The 25,044-nt window shown below is 38.0% G+C and overlaps 1 protein-coding gene across 1 annotated transcript in view; it reads right to left on the bottom strand.

Moving 5' to 3' along the window:
• Positions 1–21,859: 21,859 nt before the first annotated feature.
• LOC124172566 overlaps positions 21,860–25,044 on the bottom strand; it is a 28,243-nt gene continuing 25,058 nt past the window's right edge. Inside the window, exon 5 of the mRNA XM_046552008.1 lies at positions 21,860–23,536. Within this exon, the coding sequence (XP_046407964.1) occupies positions 22,848–23,536 (689 nt within the window). The 3' untranslated portion in view covers positions 21,860–22,847. The remainder of the gene's footprint in view (positions 23,537–25,044) is intronic.

Below are 25,044 nucleotides of genomic sequence, written 5' to 3'. Positions count from 1 at the left end.
TAGGACTAACGAGGCGGACCAAACACATTTGGGGCTCGAGGTGACGACAAACAAGGAGAAGACGGAGAGATGGCATTGAGCTTAGAAGATAACGTATCTCAAGCTAAAGTAGCTGACCCTTCTAGACATCTCTCAAGCAGAATGGGCGGAAGTTTTCATGATAGAACAGATGAAAGAAGGCGATGAGTTTTTGGACCGAAGTCGTCAAGGCGCTGGTTTAAAACGGAATTTTATCGAAGCATTTTTAAAAAATCTTGAAGGCATAAAACCGCTATGAATATTTTATTGGAAAGGAAAAATATTTCTTCAAAAGATAGAGTGATTAGTTTTAATTTAACATACAATATCTGGCGGAGAAAAAATATTATAAACAGTAGGTCAGGAAGCGTACTGGGTACGCATGACGGCGGCATACGAAATTTAAAGGGCGCGTACTGGGTACGCATGACGGCGTTTAGGGGTTAATTCCGATGCCTTTCTTACGCGTTAAGCCATCAACACACGACTACGTAGTATATTTTCTACATGGTATAATATCTATTTGATTTTTGTCATTCCATGGACTCTTTATTGACAAACTGTTAACTTCACCGAATGATATCGACATATTCCTACAAAGGACCCAGAGACATACATACATGCATTGACTGTAATGCAAAAATGAGAAAAACAAAGTTAAGGATTAGGCCCTTCATAAGATTAGGACCCCATTTGGCTCAGATCACCCCCTCGTGAAAAAAGTATTTACTATTCCATATCATTATCTTTTTCGGAATGTCTATCAACCTCAAGTTGGGTATCCCAACAGGCTCACCCACAATGCAGTTTCCTCTGGAAATAGTGAATTACTCGAATCTGACGGATGAGAGACCAAAGCCCGTATTCCAAGCTCCGACACCCAATAAAATAAGGATTTTCTTCGTTCCTTCACCAATAACAGCCAAAATGGAAATAACCCAGGTCTTTCCACCAATTTCACCGGTAAAAAAAATTCCGTCCTCAGTTGTCACCTCTACCCAAAGCACCCCTGCCGAGCAACATTTAGAGAAGGAAAGTGACCCACTCTCCACGGAGCCACTGGTTGGGAACTCATCAAAAGCTGCCTGCGACAATACATCCTCCCCCAGCATTTTGAAAGAGAGCTGGCGGGCTGCGCGTGGTCTTCTTACGCCTTCGCCCAAAGAGCCATTACATCCAACACTTAATCCTTTCTCCTTCACCCACACTTATCTTACAAATTCTACTTTTTCAGCCAATAGAACCCCGATACAGCCCCTTCAAGGATCTACAAACGAAAAACCCCAACATTTCTTTTCCTAAATAAATTCGACTGATTCATGCGTGATATAGTGGAAGTTTAACATATTGAAATAAAAGGTAGTTGAACTTTTTCACAATGATTTCAGAACATACGACGCGTTTCGGCTCAAAGAGCCATCATCTATTGGAAGACAATATCATTGAATTTTGTGAAATTTGTCAACAAACAAATGGTCAAATTCCTGCTTCACCCACTCTTCCACCAACCCCAACCTCAACAGGGTTTTCCCGACCGCCTACCCTCTCTCCGTATTGTGTTGACCATTTTCGTCCGCATGCAATCCCTTCCCGGAACCCCTGCTAATTCTCACTCATTCCCAGCTACCCTAAAGCCCGTATGACACTTGCCAATTTATTGGCCAATATATCGGCGCGCAATATTGGTTAAAATATTGGGCTTTAGGCATCGTATGACACGCACCAATATTTACACCAATATTGGCCGTTATAGTGTTCTAATACCCCACTAGAGAACGCCACATAACACAAAATGACAAAAGAGCATCTCAAGACGCAGATTGATTGCCATTGAGCTACAGAATGGGAGGTGGCATAATAAATATAATTTAATAACTATTTCGAGGGGCTGCTAAGATATTTTCGAATTGCTCGAAATTTCATTCGGGTGAGTTCCTTGAATGATGATAGATTGGAAATATTGTGATCTCATAGGTGAGCCAAGATAACGTAGCGGCTCGTTTTGGCTGGAATATGTTCATCGAATAAACAGAGATTGTGTCATCAATTTGGACTTTCACCCGAAACTTTAGCGCTCAAATCATTAAAAATAGTTTAATAATTGTAATTTTAACAAAATATAGACGCAATCGAGGAGAATCACGACGTTTTTATTCATTAAATATCCGAAATGTTATTTCCGAATTACCCACTTTAGACAGTTGATGTTTGTGAATTTATGTTCTCTCAAAGTACATATTAATTATTTGAGCTATTCCATGGATTGCTATGCTTCTAAAGTTTTTATATATGATATTAAAATTCCGAGGTGAAATGTTTTGCAAAGAGCTTCTAGATTTGGCCACTAGGAGTCGACAAGACTGAGTTCTGATTGGAGATTGGCCTCGAGAAAATAGAACCCGTTCTAAAATCTAGATTGGCCAAGAAATTGTGCCCAATATTGTGAAACGGAGATTGGGCTAGAAATTGGTGTGTGTCAGTGGGTCCACAATCCAATATCCAATGGATTGGCCAATAAATTGGGAAGTGTCATACGGGCTTAAAGGGACTCCTCTCCCCCGCCTCTTTCTGCTTCGCTACTTACTCCGCCTCTCCATTTCTGACGACTCGCGGCCTCTCTTTTTACCCCCCCTTTTTACTCTTCTCCACCCTTACCGTTTTCTGTGGTTCCTCCCACGTGTTGTTATTCCACAGTTATGCCTAGAGTCCTCTTTCCACCCCTGGGTTTCCCGTATAGTTGTATATTTCTTACTATCTTCCCACTGCCCGTACGTTTCCCGCCCCTTCCTCAAACTTGTCAAATCCTCCCCCACCTCTTCCTCAAATGTATAAATGTGATTTTCTCATAAATAACAATGCCCTGTACTAGATTATGGTTGCGAGAGCCGAAACGCGTCGTACACATTAAAATAATTGACGCAAAGATCAACTACCTTTTTTCTCAGTATTTCTTTCCCCTAAAACGCTTTCTGGAGCAAAGGTATTTTTGAGCAAGGTGTACTCACTACAATACGCGTTGTACGGCTAAAATGTTTAGTGCAAAATTCGCAAAGGCGTCATAAGTCGCATCAAGAACTTGGAGCCTAGACGAATAATGAATTAAAAGCGAATTGAAAATTCTTAGGGCTGAACGATGCCAAAAGAAATAGTCAAGTGTGAAAAAGAAAGATTAAAAATTGGCTGTGATCATGAATTAGTTATTTTTTCATTGAAAAGATACACTGATAGATATCAAAGATTATTTCATTCATTGAAAACTTTACAAAGAAGTTGTATGGACAACTGAAGTCTTCCTTATTTACACTTACGTAAAGTTTGAGTCAGTCAAAAATTAATTTTTTAGCATTGAAATTTGCACTTTCAATTTTACACGATCATAAAAGAATTAATGGCCAAAATATTCAATTTCGTAGTTTACACATAAATTAGAGATTAGCAATGGAAAAAATTCCCAAGTTCTCCAACTGAATTACCACCAGTGCATATGAAATTCACCCGTGCCATTCCACCCCTCAAGTAAATATGGCGTGTGCCTAGAAGAATCGACAAATACACCTCCCTCACTCCTTCCCCCATTCAAAGTGTTAAAACATCCCGCTATACGTACGCCTGCACGTATACTGTGAACCCAGCAACCCAGCCCCCCCCCTTCCGCCCTCAGAAGAACCCTTCGGTTCAGGATGCCCGCTAATCCGACCGGCTGCTTGCCTCCTCAGAAGAAACTCGGCCGCCGCCGCCATTCATGCATGGACTCCCTCCCGAAACAACACCCCCGAATTCCACCAGAAAGGAAGACCGCCACGAGAATGTTGGAATATTAGTCTGAAAAATTTTGCTAACCCCAAAAAACCCAGTATTTCCCATGTCTCCTCCCTTACCAACTCCCACCACCACTTTCTCTGGTTTTCCAATCTCTTACCCTGCTCTCTATTCCGTTCACTTTCCTCTTCAGGTTTCTCCATCTCCTCTCCCTCCTCTCTCCCCTTACTTCCCCAACTCCAATTAAAACATTGTGTAGATTAAATGCACGACACACCATTTGTACCTTGAAGATTATGCTATAACACTGAAGCCGAGGTCGCCACAATGTCTTTTATGATCGTGTAAAATTGCAAGAGTTAATTTCAATGCTAAAAAATTCCACTCCATCACTCTTGAATCTTCGAATTTTATTTGAAAAATTAAAACATAACTTTTTAAGTAGAGCGTATGAAAAACCATTCACCTTTCTATCAAATGAATTTGTCGGGCATGGAACAGCAACTAAATATTATCTTCCGCACAGTGGCCGTTATTTTATGAAGTTGGATATTCCATCGTCAAATGCAAAATGTTTACTCTCACTCATGCAAAGAACTCCACCAAAAAGTAACTTTTGTACACCGACACGCGCGCGTGTGCATATTTAAGTACACCAAGGATGACATTCAACATGCAAAAATAATTTAGCATCGCCGGTATTCGAAGGTTTGGAAGAATTAGAGATTAGAAATTGAAACAAATCCCAAGTCCCCCTACTAAATAAACACCAGTGCATATGAAATTCACTCCCGCCATCCCTCAAGTAAATATAGTGTGTGCCTAGAAGAATCGAAAAATCCACCTCCCTCCCCACTGCTTCCCCCTTACATATGCTACCAATTTTATCACCAAGCCATCTTTATACTTGAATATGAGGTTCTATCTTTCCTTTTGTCTGAGATTCGCCTTGGAAGTAAATTACTTTGCGGAGTAAAGTATATCTGACCAGCAATAAGGGAGATCCGGGTTCGAATACCGGCATATCCAAAATATTTTTAATGGTGAATGTCATCCGTGGTATATACTCTCACTCATGTTTAATAATCATGCAATTTAAGAAATTGCATGCAAAAATGCAATTTAAATTCCCTTCAAAATTATGATAATAGGAATACTGGCGAATAATAGAAGAGAATTATATGACTACATACTCAGTACTAGACGTGACTTCAGAGCAGGTTGCCATTTCGGAAGGGTCATCCAGTGTCCCGAGGGGTTGAGAAGAATTGATCGGATAATGCTCCTGGGAAGTTGTTGGCTCTTCCCAATGACTACACTCGGGCTGTGGAGATGTCGATGTAGTTCTAAATTGAAGAATTTTTAAAGACATTTTATTGAATTGTCATAGATTTCTTGTAGAATGATTATGCCATAGATTATGATCATTATTAATTAATAACCGAAGATTAATGATTATGATTATTTCAACTGTTAAATTTAATTAGTCTACCTGATACTGCACACCAGTATGGTACATGGGTTTTCACACATTTATATCTCAATTTACTCTTCACGAAATCGTAATTTTAGTCAACAATTGTATATAAATGGGTAAAACATGTGCTACCGAAAAAAACAAACTTCCTCTTTCAACCATTATCACAAACAATAGACTTGAAAAATCGCGGACGTTTGCGCCTACTTTTGAGAAAAGTTGCATTCGTAATTTGAGTTCATTACCTCCTGCAGTGAGAACCATTTATTGAGAAAAACGATAAACATCACGCAAATTAGGATGTTGGTAAAGGAGATAACAATACGCTTGTTTGCATAACTTTATTCGAGTGAAATGAATATCCCATATAGCTCCTTTCGACTTTTATCCAAATTATTTTTTGCTGTTTACTCGTCACTCCTGCTACGCATGTAGAATTATAGTCTTATATTTGGAAGACTGGTTCTCAGGTTTATTGGATCTCGTGTGTCATTTTTTGCATACCCCAAGCTTATTTACACAAATAGGAGACAGACATCGATTAAATTTGGTAATCTAGAAATTATCGCTGTATTATATTGGTCAAACATAAACCCCCTCTCAGTAATACGGTGGTTCCCGTCCAAATTCAGTATATTTGGTGACTCACGTATCTGAATTTCAGATTTATAAAATAACCTGATACTTTTTACGTCGTGTTTTGATGAAATGGTTACTTTTGAAAGTATTACACACGAAATGAAGATATGCGCATTATGTTATCTACTCAGTTACAAATTTATTCTTGGTAAGCGTTAGCAAGAACTTAAAAGACAATGTTGCAACCTAGGACCGAACTCATTATGTGCAGTATATTCACTTGAATTATCATCATCATTTTCCAAGACTTGGTCACATAATATTAATATATTACAATCACTGCCAATAAATTATCGAGAGATACTTACTGTACTGCAGTTTTCCTTCCACATTCCAAATAACATCTCTTGTTGCAGGTTTGGAGTGACTAAAATGGTTAAAATAATTTGATAGTCTCTTTCTTAGCTGCACCACGTTTTTACAAATGTTACGATGAAAATGCGTTTCTTAAGATATCCAAACTTTTAATAATGTAACACATTTAAAAAGGATTTAAATACTCACCATTCTTCCAAGGACTTCTTTTCCATCTTCCCACAAAAGATACGCTTCCTCTTCTTTCCTTTATAGGTCTTCATATTCCTCTTTCTTCTCTTTGATTTCCTTTCACTTTCCATGCCTAAGAATAAAAATTGAAAACTCGCGCTTTCTAACACACCGCTTGCCGACTCCGAAAACACACCGTTTCAAACACACCGCTCGCAACACTAGAACACTCGCCTTCGGGTGAGAATGAAAAAAAAAACTTGTCTGCTTCTTCCTTGCGCGGCGAAAGCATAAAGGGAAACGACACAGATGAATGGGGAAGCAAGTGACCATGGAGAGGAAGTGGTGAAAGAGGAAGAGACTGGAGGGGAAGTAGAGAGAGAGAGACTGCTGTGGGTGGGAGGCTCTTTCCTCGAGAGTGGGGGATCACTCAGCAGCGCCATGGAAGAAAAGATCGTAAGCGCCTGACGTTGAGAAAACACGCTCACGAAATTGAGCTAAAGCGTGGTTATTGCAAAGATGACATTCATGAAACGTATCTTATTTCCAAGAAGAAGGATGAATGTTCACATCTACCGAAAAAAAAATCAAATCGCGTTTTCTACGGGGTAGTATTACATCGAGAAAACAGGCGTTTATTGTGTTTTTCAGCGCCAGTATCTAATTAACAAATGCTTTTCAAAATTTTTTTTTCACTAGCCGAGAACAATAATCTTAGCTTAAACCATATCCAAAACAAATTCTCTCTAGAGTGTATAATAAGCGAGCAAATGGCGAGCAACCTGAAGTCTGCAGAGCCGTTTTTCGCGGAGGTATAGAACACCCTTAATTGTTATTTTTATAACTCACTAGCAAGTTTGTAGGAGCGATATTGTAATGATTTACATCTAAAAATATACGTTATTTTGTTAGCTACATTCCAGATGTACATTTGCGGTGAAATTCGATAGAATATTCGATTTAACTTCTATGAAAATAGCCCTCGTAATGTAATAAAATATGATTCTCTCAGTTCTTTGTCGTGAGCCAAAATTACAGCGACTATTTTTAATAACCTCTTACCAACCTTTGAATACAAAGGTATTATAAACGAATTTCGCTATAGATACTGATTAATGCATATCCTAAAAATTCGTAAATGTAATGTATGATAAGGAATGTTTTACGTAGACATGTTGTGAGAAGTATTCCATACCATTGCAGGAAAGACAACTGCTCTACCCAGGTAGTTACTCTCATACCTTGGATCTCTGGTCAGGTTGCACCTCACAGAGTTAGTTAGCGCATTAATGTTTTCTTGGAAAAACTTATTATCCTCCAACTGGAAGACCCAAGAGTATATTGGTGTAAGTATTCTCCTACGGAAATATGTACGTGGAAGATGATAACATCACTCTTCTCGGAAAAGCTCATTTTCTTTTCAAAATTTTCTTGGCGTGTATTCAAATTAACCGTAAATGTTCTGTATGCATTCCCCTTCCTCCTCCAATGGCTAAATATTATTTTAAAGCAAATTTGCTTTAAAATAATATTTAGCCATTTCAAACAACAAATTTGTATCATTCAAGTAGTTTTATGAGATTTTTTCGGGAAAACATTCTTCTAAAAAAATTCTAAATGTATCATTCTCATGTTTTCAGAGAACTGGAGAGTAGACGCAAATGAGGAGTGCGGATTTTGGCATCATGGATCTAAGTTATGTTAATATCATAAATCATAAATACCTAGAGGTAGGCTAGGAACATTGAAAGATTTCATTCCCTTAAAAGTATTTGTTGGTCTATGATATAATGCCGTTTTGCTGAAAACCCTAAAAATAACCGTAGAATTTCGTTTAACAGTTCTACAGGCATTGCAAAATGAAAGGAATACATTGATAAACTGACATTTAATGCAAAAGTAACAATTTAAAAAAATTAAAATTGCACTGGTAACAATTAACTGACCGCAAAAGTACGCCGGGATGGGCTGCTCTCGGGGAAAAGGGTCGAGGATTATCCCCCCTAGGAAAGGTCATTAAGGGGAGGAAGCGGCTACCTGGTCATTCCCGAGCCGAAAAAAAACTCCGTACGGGGCGAAAAAGAAAATCTCAAACCCTTCGTAGAGCCAAAAGCAACTTCCCGCGAAGGAGCTCGGCGCGAAACGGTTAAAAAAATATAACATCCGTGGCAAGTTATGTATAGTTGGAAACATGAAGAAAACTATTATTACAAAAAAGAAGTAATCTTTGAATCATAATGTTACGGAAGTGATATCAGAGCTACTCCAAAAGAATTTTAAAAATGTATTTTTTATTTTAGAATGGGTTAATACCAAAACTCTGTACATATTTAAAATGCAAAATAAAATATACACTGTAAGCGCTAAGCTTAATAGGAAGGGCCAGGTTCGTAGAAGGCAGAATGAGATGACAAGTCAGATGTCTCGTTCCACATGTTTAATTCACAGAGCAAAGGTAAAATCTCCCCTTCTGACATACAGCCACTAGTTGTCACCCTTATAATATGCAACACTCCTACATTCGTAGGGTAGGCTTGAGTGCACAAGATTCAGGATATGCTTGATGTTTTATCAAGGGTTTTTGTAATGTGTAGCACATCAGCGGTGTATTTTTACAGACATAACGAGAAAAATGAAAAAATGCTACAAAAAATACAAAATACCGCTCCTATGACTTGGGGGTCAGAAAATCAAACTACGAATTCCTGTGTAAATACCTTTTAAAATATAAAAACATTTCTATGGAAACTAAAGAATCTTAAAAAATTATAACCTCCGTGGCAAGTTATGGATAGTTGCAAACATGAAGAAAACTATTATTACAAAAAAGAAGTAATATTTGAATCATAATGTTACGGAAGTGTTATCAGAGCTACTCCATAAGTATTTTAAAGATGTATTTTTTTATTTTAGAATGGGTAAATACCGAAACTCTGAACATATTTGAAATGCAAAATAAAATATACACCATAAGCGCTAAGCTTAATAGGAAGGGCCAGGTTCGTAGAAGGCAGAATGAGATGACAAGTCAGACGTCTGGTTCCACATGTTTAATTCACAGAGCAAAGGTACAATCTCCCCTTCCGACACACAGCCACTAGTTGTCATCCTTATAATATGCAACACTCCTACATTCGTAGGATAGGCTTGAGTGCATAAGATTCAGGATATTCTTGATGTTTAATCAAGGGTTTTTGTAATGTGTAGCACATCAGTGGTTTATTTTTTACAGGCATAACGAGAAAAATGCTACAAAAATACAAAATACCGCTCTAAATTTATTATGAATGAAAAATACCTAATACTTTTGACTTGGGGGTCAGCAAAACAAAGTATGAATTAATATTTAAATACCTTCAAAAAACACCAGATTTTCTTTAAAGTCAAAATAAAATATCTCAATGAGAAAAATTTATGCATGAAGAAGATCAGTAGGTGTACTGGGTACACATCACAGCGTTGAGGGGTCAAATATGCCGTATGTGTAACATTTTAATTGAAAAAAAATAAATGAACAAGTAGGTCTGCATTCTCCAGCCACTAGTTGTCATCCTTATAATATGCAACACTCCTATATTCGTAGGAAAGGCTTGAGTGCATAAGATTCAGGACATGATGTTTTATTAATACAATCTCCCCTTCCGACATACAGCCACTAGTTGTCATCCTTAATTATATGCAACACTCCTACATTCGTAGGATAGGCTTGAGTGCACAAGATTCAGGATATGCTTGATGTTTTATCAAGGGTTTTTGTAATGCGTAGAACATCGGCGGTTTATTTTTTACAGGCATAACGAGAAAAATGCCACAAAAAATACAAAATGCCACTCGAAATGTATTTTAAATCGAAAATACTCAGTAGTTTTGACTTGGGGGTCAGCAAAACAAAGTATGAATTAATATTTAAATACCTTAAAAAAAACACAGATTTTGTTTAAATTCAAAATCAAATTAACTCAATGAGAAAAATGTTTGCATGAAGAATATCAGTAAGTGTACTGGGTACACAGCACAGCATTGAGGGATCAAATGGGGAGTCGAGCCGTGCATATAACATTTAATTGAAAAAAAATATACATCTACAAACGGGCCAGCAATTTCCAGCCACGAGTGGTCATCCCATGGCCCTTACATACTGGTTACTAATCTTCAGAAGTTTCGCATTGAATTCGACAGGGGGCGCTGTTGCCTCAACCTTCCGACACAAAATAGTTCCTTTTTTGAACCAATGGTAGCGCTAGTGTTGCTCAGAGTTTCCACGGACAGAAAATTTAACATGGCGATGATAGGGAAAACGCTGACTTGTGGTGTTTTTTTCCGTTTTTTTAGTGGTAAGGAAGGCCTCTGGAGGTTTTATTTTTTTACAGTATGAAACTGTGTGTAATGGCTAGAAAGTGGTGCTATTAGCTCAGAAAAGTCAGCGATGGTTCGGGAGTAGTGACTTGAAACAAATCCCGTGCCCTCGCTCGTAGTGGGATCCCGTTTACTTATCTGTGAACACCATGGCTTACGACAAGAGATCGTGTTTTGTGCGTGGTTTTAAGTCAGGATATAATGCTAAGAAGAATTAAAATTCCAAACTGGGCATTATAAACTCCCATTTGTGGAAGGCGGCGGTAAGTACACTGAATGTTACATGTTGTATTTTTGAATAAGTTGTTTCTCAGTGAGAATGTAACTAATTTGTGATAACGGTGAAGGCCCGAAGTCTCACAAATTTTAGCAATGAAGTTTAATAACAATACACATGTTTCATCTGCGTGTCCGTATAACAGCATTCGTCAAAGATGAAACACCTATCCCGCTTAATATATTTAGTCGACCTTATTCCAAGATGGCAGAATGTGGTGTACGCGTTAATTTTAATTTGTAAGTAATGTGTGCCGCCTACTGCCTATCGCATGGCACAGTGAGTGTTCGCATTTAAATTTAATATTTTTAATGATTGTTTTGCTCTATCTGAAGTACAATCAAACTCTTCACAAGTTATTTTTAAGTTTGTTTTTATCTGGAATGGAGTTTTTATCTGTTGTTATGGGTTGGGTTTCTTGTTTATATACATTACTATCTGGGAAGCCCTTTGATTTTGAGCAGCTCGGAGATGAGTTAGAGAATTTTCCTAATTTTTTGTTTATTGAAGTTGGCCGTTGTGAGTGAAAATGCAGTTGTTTATTTCTCTTCGTCACAAGATTCATAAGTTTTGTTCATGGTAGCAGAGAGGAGTGCTACTCGATCGTAGCCTACTACACACCGCAAATAAGAGTTTTTTCTGTATCTTGGCCTCTATTTTTAACGTATATTAGTGCCTTACAGGGTTAGTCTTGAGGAATTTAAATGAATTGCAATTTAAACGACCGATAAATCTTCTTTTACGTTATCTTAGCTCGATCGGATACAAACCATATTTGTATGATGATTTTGATGTGGCAGACACAGATTTTCAATGTAGCTGTTGAGTGTGTGGAGCCTATAATTAGTAAGGCTACAATATGCTTTAAATTGTGACTCCAAAAAGTATAACTATGTTTGTATAATTGCCATTAAATGAGACAAAAGTCATCCCCGCATTGATATGTTTTGGAATTGTCGCCGCGTTAGTTCCATGTCCAGGGGCAGATTCAGGATTTCTTTCTGGGGGGAAGGGCACAAGCAAGGCCGTATCCAGGATTTTGTTCTGGGGGGGTGGGGGCACAAGGATATCTCATAATGCAAAAAGAACTCAATGATAATGTGACCGTATTAAAAATCTTGCATATGTTTGAGGGTCTTGAAGGGGGGAGGGGGGAAATATGCCCCTATGCCCCCCTCCCTGGATCCGCCTATGTCCATGTCTTAAATTAGGAAAATACTGAGAGTTGGTGAAACCCTTTTGGAGATATAAATTTATTCTTGCTTCAGCTTCAATAGGTCTTATTTACCAGCCGAAATTATAAAACTAATAATTTACAGCACATAGTGCATTTTATGGTGAAATTGTTCAGTTTACGTGATCGTTCCTACAATAACCTGCATTACACTCTTTCTCGTCCCGATATGCTTTCGAACCGCCGCCTACACTACAGGTAGTTCTACATTTCCCCTAGTGGAGGCGCGACTGTGCCCACAGTTTACTTTGGAGGGGTTGGAGGGGTAAAAGCGTACGCTGAGGCAAAAATTTTGAGCCGTACATTAGTAACCAGTATATAAGGGCCATGGGTCATCCTTATAAAATGCAACACTGTTAAATTCGTAGGCCAGAGTGGACTGCATAGCATTCAGGATATGCTAGGTATTTTGTCATGGGTATTTGTAATGCGCAGAAAATCAGTGGTTTATTTTTTACAGTCGTAATGAGAAAAATGTGAGTACAGTCGAAAACATTGATAAATAGGAGGTCAAAGGATCGGCCTTATTTTCTCGCTTCTGGAGGTTTCTTTCTTACCCAGATTTTCACATAAAAAGGTTCTGGTGGGACACCTCTAATTTACAGAGGTACAAATAAGTAATTAGGGGGTAAAAGCAAGGAATCTGCACTTATTAACTTATTATGTAGGCAATCATATACACACTTTAAACTATTCACAATGTTTACAAAGGAAGCTATATAAATAACATAAAATATAATCTATAAATATCTTTTAGATTGTCCTATGGCATTATTAATTAGTTCTTTCGATCCCATAAATCTCATTAATTTTTTTTCCTTTTTGAAACAACTCTACAACACATCTCGATTCACTGGATTCAAAGATGCAACAATTTTACCTATTGAAGTTTTCTTCTCATCCCAGCAGTGCCAAACCATTTTTCCTTAAGATCAAAACCTCGTAACTCCCTTCAGAATGGATGTAAGTAAATGATTGCTTCACTAAAAATAACTTTGCAGTCTTCTGCTAATTGGAAACATCACCATTTACCCAGGTCTCCGTTGACGGGGAATCGAAGAAATGCATTTCAGTACACCATAATCATTCATGCTGAGTGGTGTTCTTTCAGGTTGTGATGTAATCCTCCTTGGGTGTACTCTCTGTGTGGGGTTATTTTTAGGCTTGGGGATCGCTATGATGACTTCAACAGGTACAAAAAGATAAGAATTTTTAGGTGTCAACAAAATATTGAAGAATTAATTATTTGCAAGTTATTCTGATGAAAGTGCATCTTTGACAAGCAAGGATGTGTCACACAAGGGTGTGAGAGAAATCACAAGCATGATTTTAAGTACTCAACCACCAAAACCATTGCATTAGTCTGCACAACAGATTGTGAATGCAAGAGGAAAACTCACCTCATTCCCTTCCTTTTCAACTACCAGTTCACCATGTAAACGTATCTCAACTTTCTCAGATTCCAACATATCCTCCTTCAAGGAATGCATCACGAATGAATCATTAGAAAAGAAAAAATTGGAACGATCTCAGAAGGAAACAGTGAAATTTGAATAATACTTTATCTCATTAGGGTACAAATACTTTTGGGTATATTCACTAAAGGGAGAATTTCCCTGCAGCATCCGAAATTCTCTGCAATAAAATCATCTACCTTCTCATGGAATTTGAAATGTGTTCATATTCTGTCTTCCATATTCTGTGAAACAAATAAAGTTAAGCATTCCAAAGTTGTCTTTACCCTTTGCAGTCCACACAAGAGGAACACGCGACACTCACCTTACCACTGCATAATGAAACACTTGCAATCTTTCACAAACTTAATCACTTTTTCCTACATACATATTAGTCTCTTGCCAAAATCTAATTTTACTGACGGTTCCATCACAGAATAGTCTTATATTGCTTTTGCTTGACCTGAAAGGAAGATTTGGTTCCAGGATGATGGTAAAAAATATCCTACACTTCAGCAGATAAATCTTTCTAATTTAGAAGTTCACCATTGAGATATCCCATGCTTGACACATTCCACATTCCCTAAACATGATTATGGCTTCAAATGGACTGAATCTCAAGATAGCTTACTAACTATGCATTTGTTCCTGCAATATTCCTTCCTTAAATCAACTAAATAAATAGCCAAAACTCATTTCACCTATTTCTAATTATGTTACTGTTACCTAATGATTATTTACTGTGATATATCTTATGTGAAATGTTTTAGAAAAGCTTTTTTTAAGCTCTCAAATGTCCTGATGGCAAACCCCACAAAGTGGCACTGCTGTAGCCTGTGTCGCCTCTTGTCAGATATTGGATCACAATATTGTTTTGGTCGTCTCAAGGAACCTCTCCTATTGGGAAGTTAGGATTTAAATTCAACTACAGTTGCATCAAAATTCATTAGTTTTCTCTCTGTATTGTGTTTGCGCTCACATACTATCTTACTTATGAGGTAAAGATAGTAACTACTAAGTACCATTCATTTAAAGTCAGTTTACCTAGTATGTGCATTTCATGTGGCTCATCATGACGTACTTCCACATACATGTAGTGCTTCTCCTTATTATTTAATTTTCTCTTAATTATTTCATATCTTCCAGATTTTTTTCTTCTATGATTTGATGCCCAAACTTCATGCTCATTGTCTCTTAAATGGTTTATTGCTCCAACATTGCTTCAATTTCCTGTCCCATAGCTGTAGTGAGACATGTATCGCCTTATATCCTGTCACCCTGTCTGTCCTGTGGCATGTTTTCTTAGTGATCGTATTGGTCTCCTATCATGTGGAGGCTGTTCATTTGAGTCACAACAGTTATTTTTGAAATTTTCTGTGATGATTGCATTCCGCCAACTATCTATATCTCTTTGCAACGAACTGTTGTCACTGATATTTGATGCATGTGCATGTTATATGTCCATGGAATTGCAAACTTCAAGTGAATTAATTTCCAATATGTCATATTTTAATTTTAATTATTTTACTTCTGTTTTCAGTTATTTTATAAATAAATGACCATGCACATAGAAGTAAGAGTTACCAAGATTACTCATATTATTAACTCCCAGAATGCCAATTAACTTAGGTAAGGCAAACATGCACAATGATAATTTTCTTAAATACACTGAGTAAGTTTGTCATAAGACTACATTCATTAAGAGGACGTGGGACATAAATTTTTCTCCTCCCACGAGGCCGTCTGAGTTTGGAGATAGTTCTCTTGTCGGCCGGTAGAGTCGTCTCAGACAAACCATCCTTGCGTCGGCGTTTTTGACTAGGGTTTATAATCTTCAGTGTGTTCCTCTTTGAAGGAATGAGGCGGGCGAGGCTTCTGCAAGCTCTCGCTCCTCCTCTCTCGCTTCTCCCGTGGCCGTTGCCAACGGGAATTCACTCGCACTCTTGGGTGTGTGTGCACCCTGACAGTAGCGATACTCGAGGATCACTTACCCTTTCTCATTAGAGCTCTTTTACTTTCAGCATGGGTGTCACTTTGAGTTTTTTTATCCGTATTCATGGAAAGCTGAGAGCGTATGGACGCAGAATTTTGCAATGCGCTTCCTCGGAAGTCACTGAGGAAATAAATCCACATTCGCTGGAAGATGTCCCCGCCTTATCGTAACCGGGGGTCCTCATCCCCACCCACACATTTTTTGGTCCCTCGGGCCAGATCGCACACATGCTGTGCATCTGACATACTAGATACCAAAATAAAACCGCGGAAAAGAGACTTGGGAACGAAAAATATCATTTTTGTAGCATAAAAATAATATTCTATTTTCCTGTTGAATTTGTATTTTAATAGTACTTAATTATTCAGACGTTATGAATCCGAAAAGCTTTCGTAGTGGAGTTGCATCAGCTGTAGTGATTGGAAAAACCTTGGCGACAAGGTAAATATTGCAGCAAAATCAATAATATACCAATGAGGATTACAAAATAATGTTGGCTTGAATATAAGATACACCCTCAATTTCTGTTTGTATCGGATGTGCCACACGAATGACAACGAAAATGCTGCCCTTACGGACTTTGAAAAGTCCTGATGAAATCCTGTTTCACTCGCAGGTCTTTTCGTTCGAGGTAATTTACAGTTTCTGGTTGCTTTTCCGAATGGAGTGCTATCCGATGGGGACAGGTTAGTAGTTTCCTGGTAATTGTTGGGATACTGCACCAGAGTTAAAGAAAAGAGTATGTAATATCTGTTTTTAAATTATTTATTTTTACCTTTTATTTAGGCAACTGTCCTTCCCCGTCTTTCTCCCCCTCTTTCGTTTCCCCGCTGAATTTCTCATTTCTTGAGCTGCCAAAATTCCAGGAGGATTCCGAATCGGCATTGGTCGGGAGAATCTCGGATCAAAAATTTCGGGAAGCATACACTCAATGTAGAATTTTTTCAATGTTTCCACCATAAATTTTCTCCAAAAATCGTCATCCCTTTCGATTCTCTCCACTTTTAAATCACATTTGGTCCATACGGCAAAGATTCTAAAATCTCGCTGGGTTATGTGAAGCTGGCCCTGAATTTGGAAGAAGTAATTATGCTTCTGGTTAATCTTCATTTTGTCATTCTTCATCCAGAAGTTTACTTTTCCTTTGTTGACTGCCTCTTCTACAGTCATCTCTGCTGCCGATGACGGACACTTTATTTCGACTATCCCACGATCACCAACAATTCCATCGGGAGTAGCTCCAAGGAAAGGAAATTCTTTGTAAACGTACAGCCCGCATGGTTGAATGCAAATACCTTCCTTTAACTCCAATGCTGTGTGAGCTTTTTCCTCATTTATCCTTCCATATTCCAAGTGAGGAGAGTCAAAATTGCTGTACATAACTGATTTTATAAAGTTTTCACAGCCAGTGTGCGGAAGCATTTTACACACACGCGGCCAAAATTGGAAGCACTGAGCATCTTCCGCCGCATTGTGACCCACTGATTATTTTTTCCTTGCCCCACTGTTTGCCTTTCGATTTCCTCTATTTCTTTTTCACTCCTTTGGAGGGATTTGAGGAAAAGCCGACACTCATCTTCAAATGGTGGTTTAGCATGTCCGGTCTTTCAGAAAAGGGCCCGCAATCAGGGTCACGATTTTTTCCCAGACGACTGAATATACTTCTCTTCGATCTTGGCACACCTTTCCTTCTGATTGAAGTTGAAAGCGCCTTTTCACTTTTCCTCTGAAGTGACTTTTTGCAGTGGTACCCTGGACTTACGTCGCATACATTTTTATAAAGTGTGCGCAATGGGTTGCCAGAGTTAAAACTCACAACTGCTCCGACACATCTTCCCTTGTATGAACGGGAGAGGGCATAATTGACTCTTTTTCCACCAATGAATTTTGCTATAACAGCGTTGTAGTGTTCTACTGGATTATTATCCACGTCATAAATAAGGCTTCGACTATGACGACTTATGTTTTTTACAATACACATCAATTTTTCATACACCCCACTTCTTTTCAATTCTGGAATGTAGTTTTTTTGATCACTGTTGTTTTTACCATCGCAAAAATACCCGATTTCTTTGCATTTCTCATGCTCTCCAAAAATGTGGCTCGCACTATTCAGGATATCCCTCTCGAGTAGTTGAGCTTTTTTAGGCAAGGGTATATCCTGAGATTTTCGGAACTAGACAGCTTTTCTCAATGCAGTTCTAAAGCGCAAAACATTTTCTGCTATAAATTTCCTCTCAACTCTGTCGCAGATCACAATTTTTTATCACTTCGCCCCTTTTTTGGCGTTGTTTGGCATTCCGCATCTGAATGATTTCAAGCACTGTTGCACGAATGCGGTGGCAGACACTGAAGACCAAATCGTTCCTTATGTTCCCCATGCACACCGGCCACGGAGGGGAAAATTTCCCCTCCCATCCCTCTAGGACATCTTTCAAGGTCTTTGCAAGTCTAGACTCAGGGAATAGCGTATGATAGCAACCCGTTCTATTTCTGACAGAGCGCTCGGGGCGAGAGAAGTGAGAACTAAGATGACTGCGGCCGCTGTCGTTGATGCCCGTTTTGGGACTGAAATCCCTAAAAACTCTCGTTTTTCATTTCTTAATTACGCACTTATCTGAAAAGCATTGACCACGAGAGTTGGTGTGTTAGCCATAAACATCTGACTAAAAGGTGATGCGTAAGCATAAACGTCATTAATGGATTCAATATTCCACAGAGATTCCCGAAAATTCCCATTATTTCCAATACCGCCTTGCATAGTTGTATAATTTAGAAAAAAATAAAAATAAGATATCGACTTAGCTACATACTTTTCCTTGAATATATCGAAAACCGCATGCCTGTACAAGCAAAATCAACGGTATAAGAACGGAACGTGTAGAAGCATGTAATATAGGGGTGTACTGCGTCCTCTTAACATAGTTTCTTATGTTGGAGTAGCATTAGTGAGGCTAAAATACACAATGCAAAAGATCAATACTACTGGTACGTTTATTTTAACTTCACATCAGCACTATACCCTAAAGGTGTCAGATGTGTCAAAAATTATATGTACCATCCTTATGGATAAGTCACCCAGCTGGTAAAAATAGTGAAGCACCTGGAGCCTGAATCTGTAGGATAAAGGTTTCATACCTGTGTGTGCAAGCCAGTGTATGACTCCTTGTAGAGAAGGATCTGAGCAAATTAATCATGAATAAAATTTCTCTCCATTGTGTGTAAGCAAATGCGAGACAAAGCTGCATGCAAAAGACTTTGCACAATCATATCAGGAATAGGCTTGCTATCCCAATTGTATACCATGTGATTGCTGAGGGAGAGAACTTTGAATGAAATATTTACATAATATCTTGCATGAGAGTGGTTTCTCCTACGTCTTTGTATGCAAGTGCATCAGTAGGTTGATCGTCCTAGAGAAAGACTTTGCACAATCATTTCACGAAAAAGGTTTTACTTCTGCATGTGTGTATTTAGTGTTCGGATCAAATTTTGCAGTGATAACGTCTTTGTGTTCGCATGATTACAGTGAGGTTTCTCTCGAGAGAGAACGACTTTGCACAATAATTAATGAAAAAGATTTCTCTTCTGCATGTGTACGCAAGTAAAACATTAGTTTGTATTTTCTACTAGTGAAAGATTTTTGGCAATTATTACACATAAAAGTAGAGATGGGTCGAATATCAGATTTCTCAATCTCGAATATCGAATTCAAATAGTATATCATTGCTCGAATATTCGAATATCTCAAATACTAGAATTGCATAAGGCATATTGAACGTACTTCTTATTCTATTTCCCTTGATGAATGTATAAATATAAAGGTATATAAGGGAACCTCGATCAATTGTTTTTCAAGGGGATGGGTGAGAAAACGATGAATGCGTGAATGTTTGACTAGGTGGCCTATGCAGCAGGAAACCCAAGATTTTGGCAAGTAATTGTAATTTCCATTAGAGGATTCAAACAGGAATTTAGCTGATTAATGGAATATTTTAATTTTATGGAAACAATTTGGGCATATAGTTGATTCGACTAACATCTCTTTCAAATATCCAAAGGGGACACAACCTCGCAAAAAATGATTGCATGCCATCTCGGCATTTAAAATACTACCATGGATTTCTGTCTAATGTATACATTCTTATCCACCAAACGCCATTTCAGTGGCTCGCCCATCTGATACTCGGCTTCATCCAACTTCTTATTTTCAACAGGTAGATCACTTTGCCCTGACTCCTACTGTCAATTGCTAGCAGACAAGCCGAGGCATTTTGAAAAACAAACTTGCTTCTCCACCAGGCTTTCTTCATCAATTATTTTCAGTCCATCTTTGGAAGTTCTCACAAGATAAGCAGATGAATTCGAATTGCTAGCAGAGAGAAACCAAATATACTGAGAAAAATATCCCTTCATCTGTAACTGTGACAATGGATTTATAGCATAAATCATAAATTGTAACTTGATATATATTTGCAAAAAAAATACCTCATCAACTTCCCAGTAGCTCAGCTGCAAGGATATCGAGTTTCGCTAGAATGCAAAGTCTTCGTCGTATTTTGACATTTATTTCCTTACGTAAAATTCTTAAATAAAGTCAGAAATATGTCGTGTTTGGTCTTATTCTTTTTTTACATTATGCACACATTACTATTATTTCAATCCAATAAAGGTGTAATATCAATTACCGAAAGTCATTGTTTGACACTTTTTGGGCTAGCAGATAACTCACGCAGCAGTTGACCTCCAGAAATAGGGAACTTTGAATCAGGTAAGCAGAAAAAGGTCAGTGGGGGAAAAGAGGGAAAGGGTTAGGCGTGATTCTATTATTCTCCTGTAACTTCATATATTCTTTTAAAGCTTTTGATTTATGGTCTTCGTAATATGAACCCTGCGCGAGCTGGGGCCTTTTGTTTGATTTTGGAGAGGAGGAAAGCATCGGAGAAGGGGCCGATGGCTGATGGATGGAGGGGGTAGCGGATTTTGGGAATTGTGCTATGTAGTTACTATCTCACTATCGCATTGAGGTTCTCCTGGTAGGGGACACCGGGGATTTTCCGATTTTTTCACTCGATCATTTTCAGTTCCCACGTCAAACTCTTTTCACCGCTCTAATCCCCGAATTTGATGTATTTCGTCAACTTGCCTGTAAACGGCACTGCATGCACTAAACGACTAGATTTCTCTACAATTTTCCGAGTAAACTACCAAAGACGTGCGTGCGACAGTGTATGTCGCAAAATTCAAAGCATTCGAGATTTTATCTTTAGCATAATTATTCTAGATCTCGAATATCGAATACTTTCCAGCATTTGAGCATTCGCGGATACTATTTGCACATCTCTACAAAAAAAGGCTTCCCTCGTGAGTGTTTTTGCATGTGATTGGTGAGGGAAGAACTCGAAGTGCTGCAAATCTCGAACTTGCTGCAAATCTTGCGTGTAAACGATCTCTTGCCAGTGCATGTACGCAAGTCGCTACCTTGGTTCGACAAGGTTCTAACTGACCATCTGGTTGGCGAGCTGGTTTTGAGAAAAACCTTGTCAAAGTTTTAAACTGCTCTATTTCTATTATTAATAGGAATTTATTTTTGATTTTTGGCAATACACTAGTGATCTGCTAGACATACTAGTAATTATTACTTTCAGAAAATATGTTATTTATTCTATATTTTTATGTTTATATGAGTAATAAAATAAGTAAAATGCAGTTAGAACCTTGTCACACCAAATATTAGTTTTTTCTCCTTGCAGTTGGAACTTTGTAACTGTTCTAAATCTGTTATTATTTTACGTAGAGGAATAAAACCAGTGCAACACACAGAGAAACATAAACTTAGTTATCTTGAGTGAAAACACCAAATTTTGCAAAAATGAACTTTGTCAAACCAAGGTAGCGAAGTGTCCGATGAGACTTTATTTTCCATTGAAAGATTTGGTGCAGTGATAACATGAAAAAGATTTCTATCCTGTGTGCGTATGCGTGTGTTGGACGAGTTTGTCCTTTCTGGGGAAAGTCTTTGCGCAATAATTGCACGAAAAATGCTTCTCTCCTGTGTGTACACGCGAGTGTTGGACGAGTTTGTCCTTTCTAGTGAAAGTCTTTGCACAATAATTGCACGAAAAGGGCTTCTCTCCTGTGTGTACACGTGAGCGTAGGATGAGTTTCTCCTTTCTAGTGTAAGTCTTTGCGCAATAATTGCATGAAAAGGGCTTCTGCCCTGTGTGGGTGCGCAAATGTTTCATGAGGTTGCCTTTAAGAGAGAAAGACTTCATGCAATCACCACATGAAAAAGGCTTCTCTTTCGTGTGCGTGCGCATGTGTTGAGTAATGAGAGACTTAGAGTCAAAAGACTTGCTGCAAATCTCGCATGTAAACGGTCTCTTGCCTGTGTGTACAAGCGAGTGTTGGTTGAGTTTGTCCTTTCCAGTGAAAGTCTTTGAGCAATAATTACATGAAAAAGGCTTCTCTCTTGTGTGTACACGCGAGTGTCGCATGAGTTTGTCCTTTCTAGTGAAAGTCTTAGCACAAAAATTACATGACAAAGGCTTCTCTGTGTGTACACGCAAGTGTTGGATGAGTTTGTCCTTTCTAGTGAAAGTCTTTGCGCAATAATTGCACGAAAAGGGCTTCTCTCCTGTGTGTACACGTGAGTGTAGGATGAGTTTCTCCTTTCTAGTGTAAGTCTTTGCGCAATAATTGCATGAAAAGGGCTTCTGCCCTGTGTGGGTGCGCAAATGTTTCTTGAGGTTGCCTTTAAGAGAGAAAGACTTCATGCAATCACCACATGAAAAAGGCTTCTCTTCCGTATGTGTGCGCAAGTGTTTAGTTATGCGAGACTTCGAAGCGAAAGACTTGCTGCAGATCGTACACGGATAACGTTTTCTTTCTTTGTGCGAACGCATGTGATTGCCAAGACCGCTCCTCAACGGGAACGACTTGTTGCAGATGCTGCAATTGAAAGGCCCTCCTTTTGCGCCTCCTAGCGTGTCATTTCTGAGGTTTCTCGCGCAAGAGTTGGTGGACTTTGAGGATATATTCTTCGTGTATGGTTTCCCATCCCCATCAGAACTTCCCACTCGGTCCGCAGTTTTCCTCTCTCCAATTCCACCACAGATTTCTAACACAGGCGCATTTACTTTTTGCATCGCCCCTCATCTTATCCTTTTGATTCCCGTCAATGTCTCAGAGGTGGACGACTCACAAGAATTATTACTTTCTTCTCTTGATGCGGGGACTGTGAAAGACTCATCTTTTCCCATAGATGATTCATCATTAGGATCCAAATTGCTGGTACCAGAATGAATTTCCATGTGTTTTATCAGATCATCATTGGTGTTGAACCCATATCTGCAGTGGGAGCAATAATATAACTTTTCGTTTGAATTTTTACCATTTCTAGGATTTTTGATGAAGCAATAACTCATCTCTTTTTTGTTTTCCATTTCTGCCTCAATGCCACTTCTTCTGTTTTCACTGACTCTGATCAACCTAAGGCTGCCTGTGATATTTGGTGCATCCCTTCTATCCCCTACAACAGTCATTGTGGCTCCATTTCCACTGTTTCTAGATGCTGGAATGTGTTCCATATAACTGTGTCCATCATCAGGAATTGAGTTAGGCAGTACCTTGTCAGCATGATGAGCACTGTCTTCTTTCAAATCTTTATCCATCACATTCGTTCCATCCCCACATGGGGATGCCTCAGTCTTGGATTGAATGTGTGTCACTGAGGCTGATGAACCAATACAATCATCGTTAAGGTCAATCCATACATTTCTTTCAGCCAGCAGGTGTGAAGTTGGTGTTGTTTCTATCAGCACTTGGTCAGGAGTTGACAGCCCTAGAAAAGAAAATCATATTACAATCTAGGACCCACAGATCTAATTTTTAAAAACCATTTGATAGATTGAAACCTATTCCCTTAAATTTATATTTTTGATGGTTGCTAAACACAAATAAGGTGTCATTCTCTTTTGGAAATTTCAATATTGGTTCAATTATGTCTGAAAAGGGAAGGCAGGCATCCATAATAATCACTATATTGAAATTGTTGATGAAAAAATGAAATCATCCCCTATAAACATTTGTTCATTCAAAAGACAAATGTGTGCTCAGTAATTTTGTATTATGTAAATTGTAATGTTCTTGATGCTGATATTTTAAATGAAAAATAATTTTTCATTTAGGAATACTTAAGGAGAGAATAATGTTTTCCTTTCATTCCTTTGCAAGTAGATCAGAAGTCAGTCTTTTTTGGTAGTTTCAATAAACTACAATTTTGTCCAAAAAGAAAAGTCAGGCATCAAGAATTATCTCATATCAAGCTTGAAATTGCTGAAGAAAAATGAAATCACGCCCTTTTAAAAAATATCCATTTAAAAGACAAAAACATGTGTTCAGTGGTTATGGATTATACACATCGTAATGTTCCTTAAGTTAATATTTAAAATGGCATAGATTTTTCTTTTGAGAATACTTGAGGAGAAAATAATGCTGTCCTAATCCTTCTACGTGAGAGAACAACACTTATCAAAATATTTAAGGAATATAATTCCTCTAATGTTAAATTGCTCCAGATTTTCAATATGTTTACTTTTAGCAGCTACATATTACTTTTCACACCAATAAGTAAACATTTTTCATAAAGTACTTAGCAATGGAAATCACGTGTGCCATGGAAGAGGCCACAATTCATGCATTTTTATTTAAAAATTCACACCACATTTTTGTTGAAAAAGGAATGCATCAACCATGAATCAAGCGTAGTTAACAATCAGAGGTAAATTTGATAAAAAAATAAAATTTCTTAAAAATTAAATAATTTCCTCCTTTTGTCCGCTTGAGGATAACAGTTAAAAAGTCATAAAGGGAGCAATTACATTTTTCCAGGTTGAATATGATATCCATCTAAATCATTTCCTGATCAACTTCCTGATGAGATCCACATAATTATATTGAAATATTAGGGATTATCATTTTTTTAATAAATAGCAGCAAACTGTAACACACAAGTTATTAAAATTGAGTTGTGCTGCAACTTAGCAGTATTGATTTGTCTTCTGGTATTTATTTCTGAAATCCATAATATATCTACTTACTTTCTGTTACAAAGTATTTTCTGACATGATTCACTGTTACACCTAACCAAGCAGTTGCCATGCCTACAAAAATAATTGAATAAGACTGTGCATTACAAACTTCAAGCTAATTTTATAAATTCAACATGATAATACCACTTATGGACTTACACTCTCAGTACATTGTGTTCACTAATTTGGCTGTAATTAATGCTAGACATCCATTTAAAATTCAAAAATACCTATATAATGCTAGTATTTCTTTTGGAAG

This window comes from Ischnura elegans, assembly GCF_921293095.1.
Source record: "Ischnura elegans chromosome 13 unlocalized genomic scaffold, ioIscEleg1.1 SUPER_13_unloc_1, whole genome shotgun sequence".
Lineage (NCBI taxonomy): Eukaryota > Metazoa > Arthropoda > Insecta > Odonata > Coenagrionidae > Ischnura > Ischnura elegans.
This window is presented reverse-complemented; position numbering and strand designations above follow the sequence as displayed.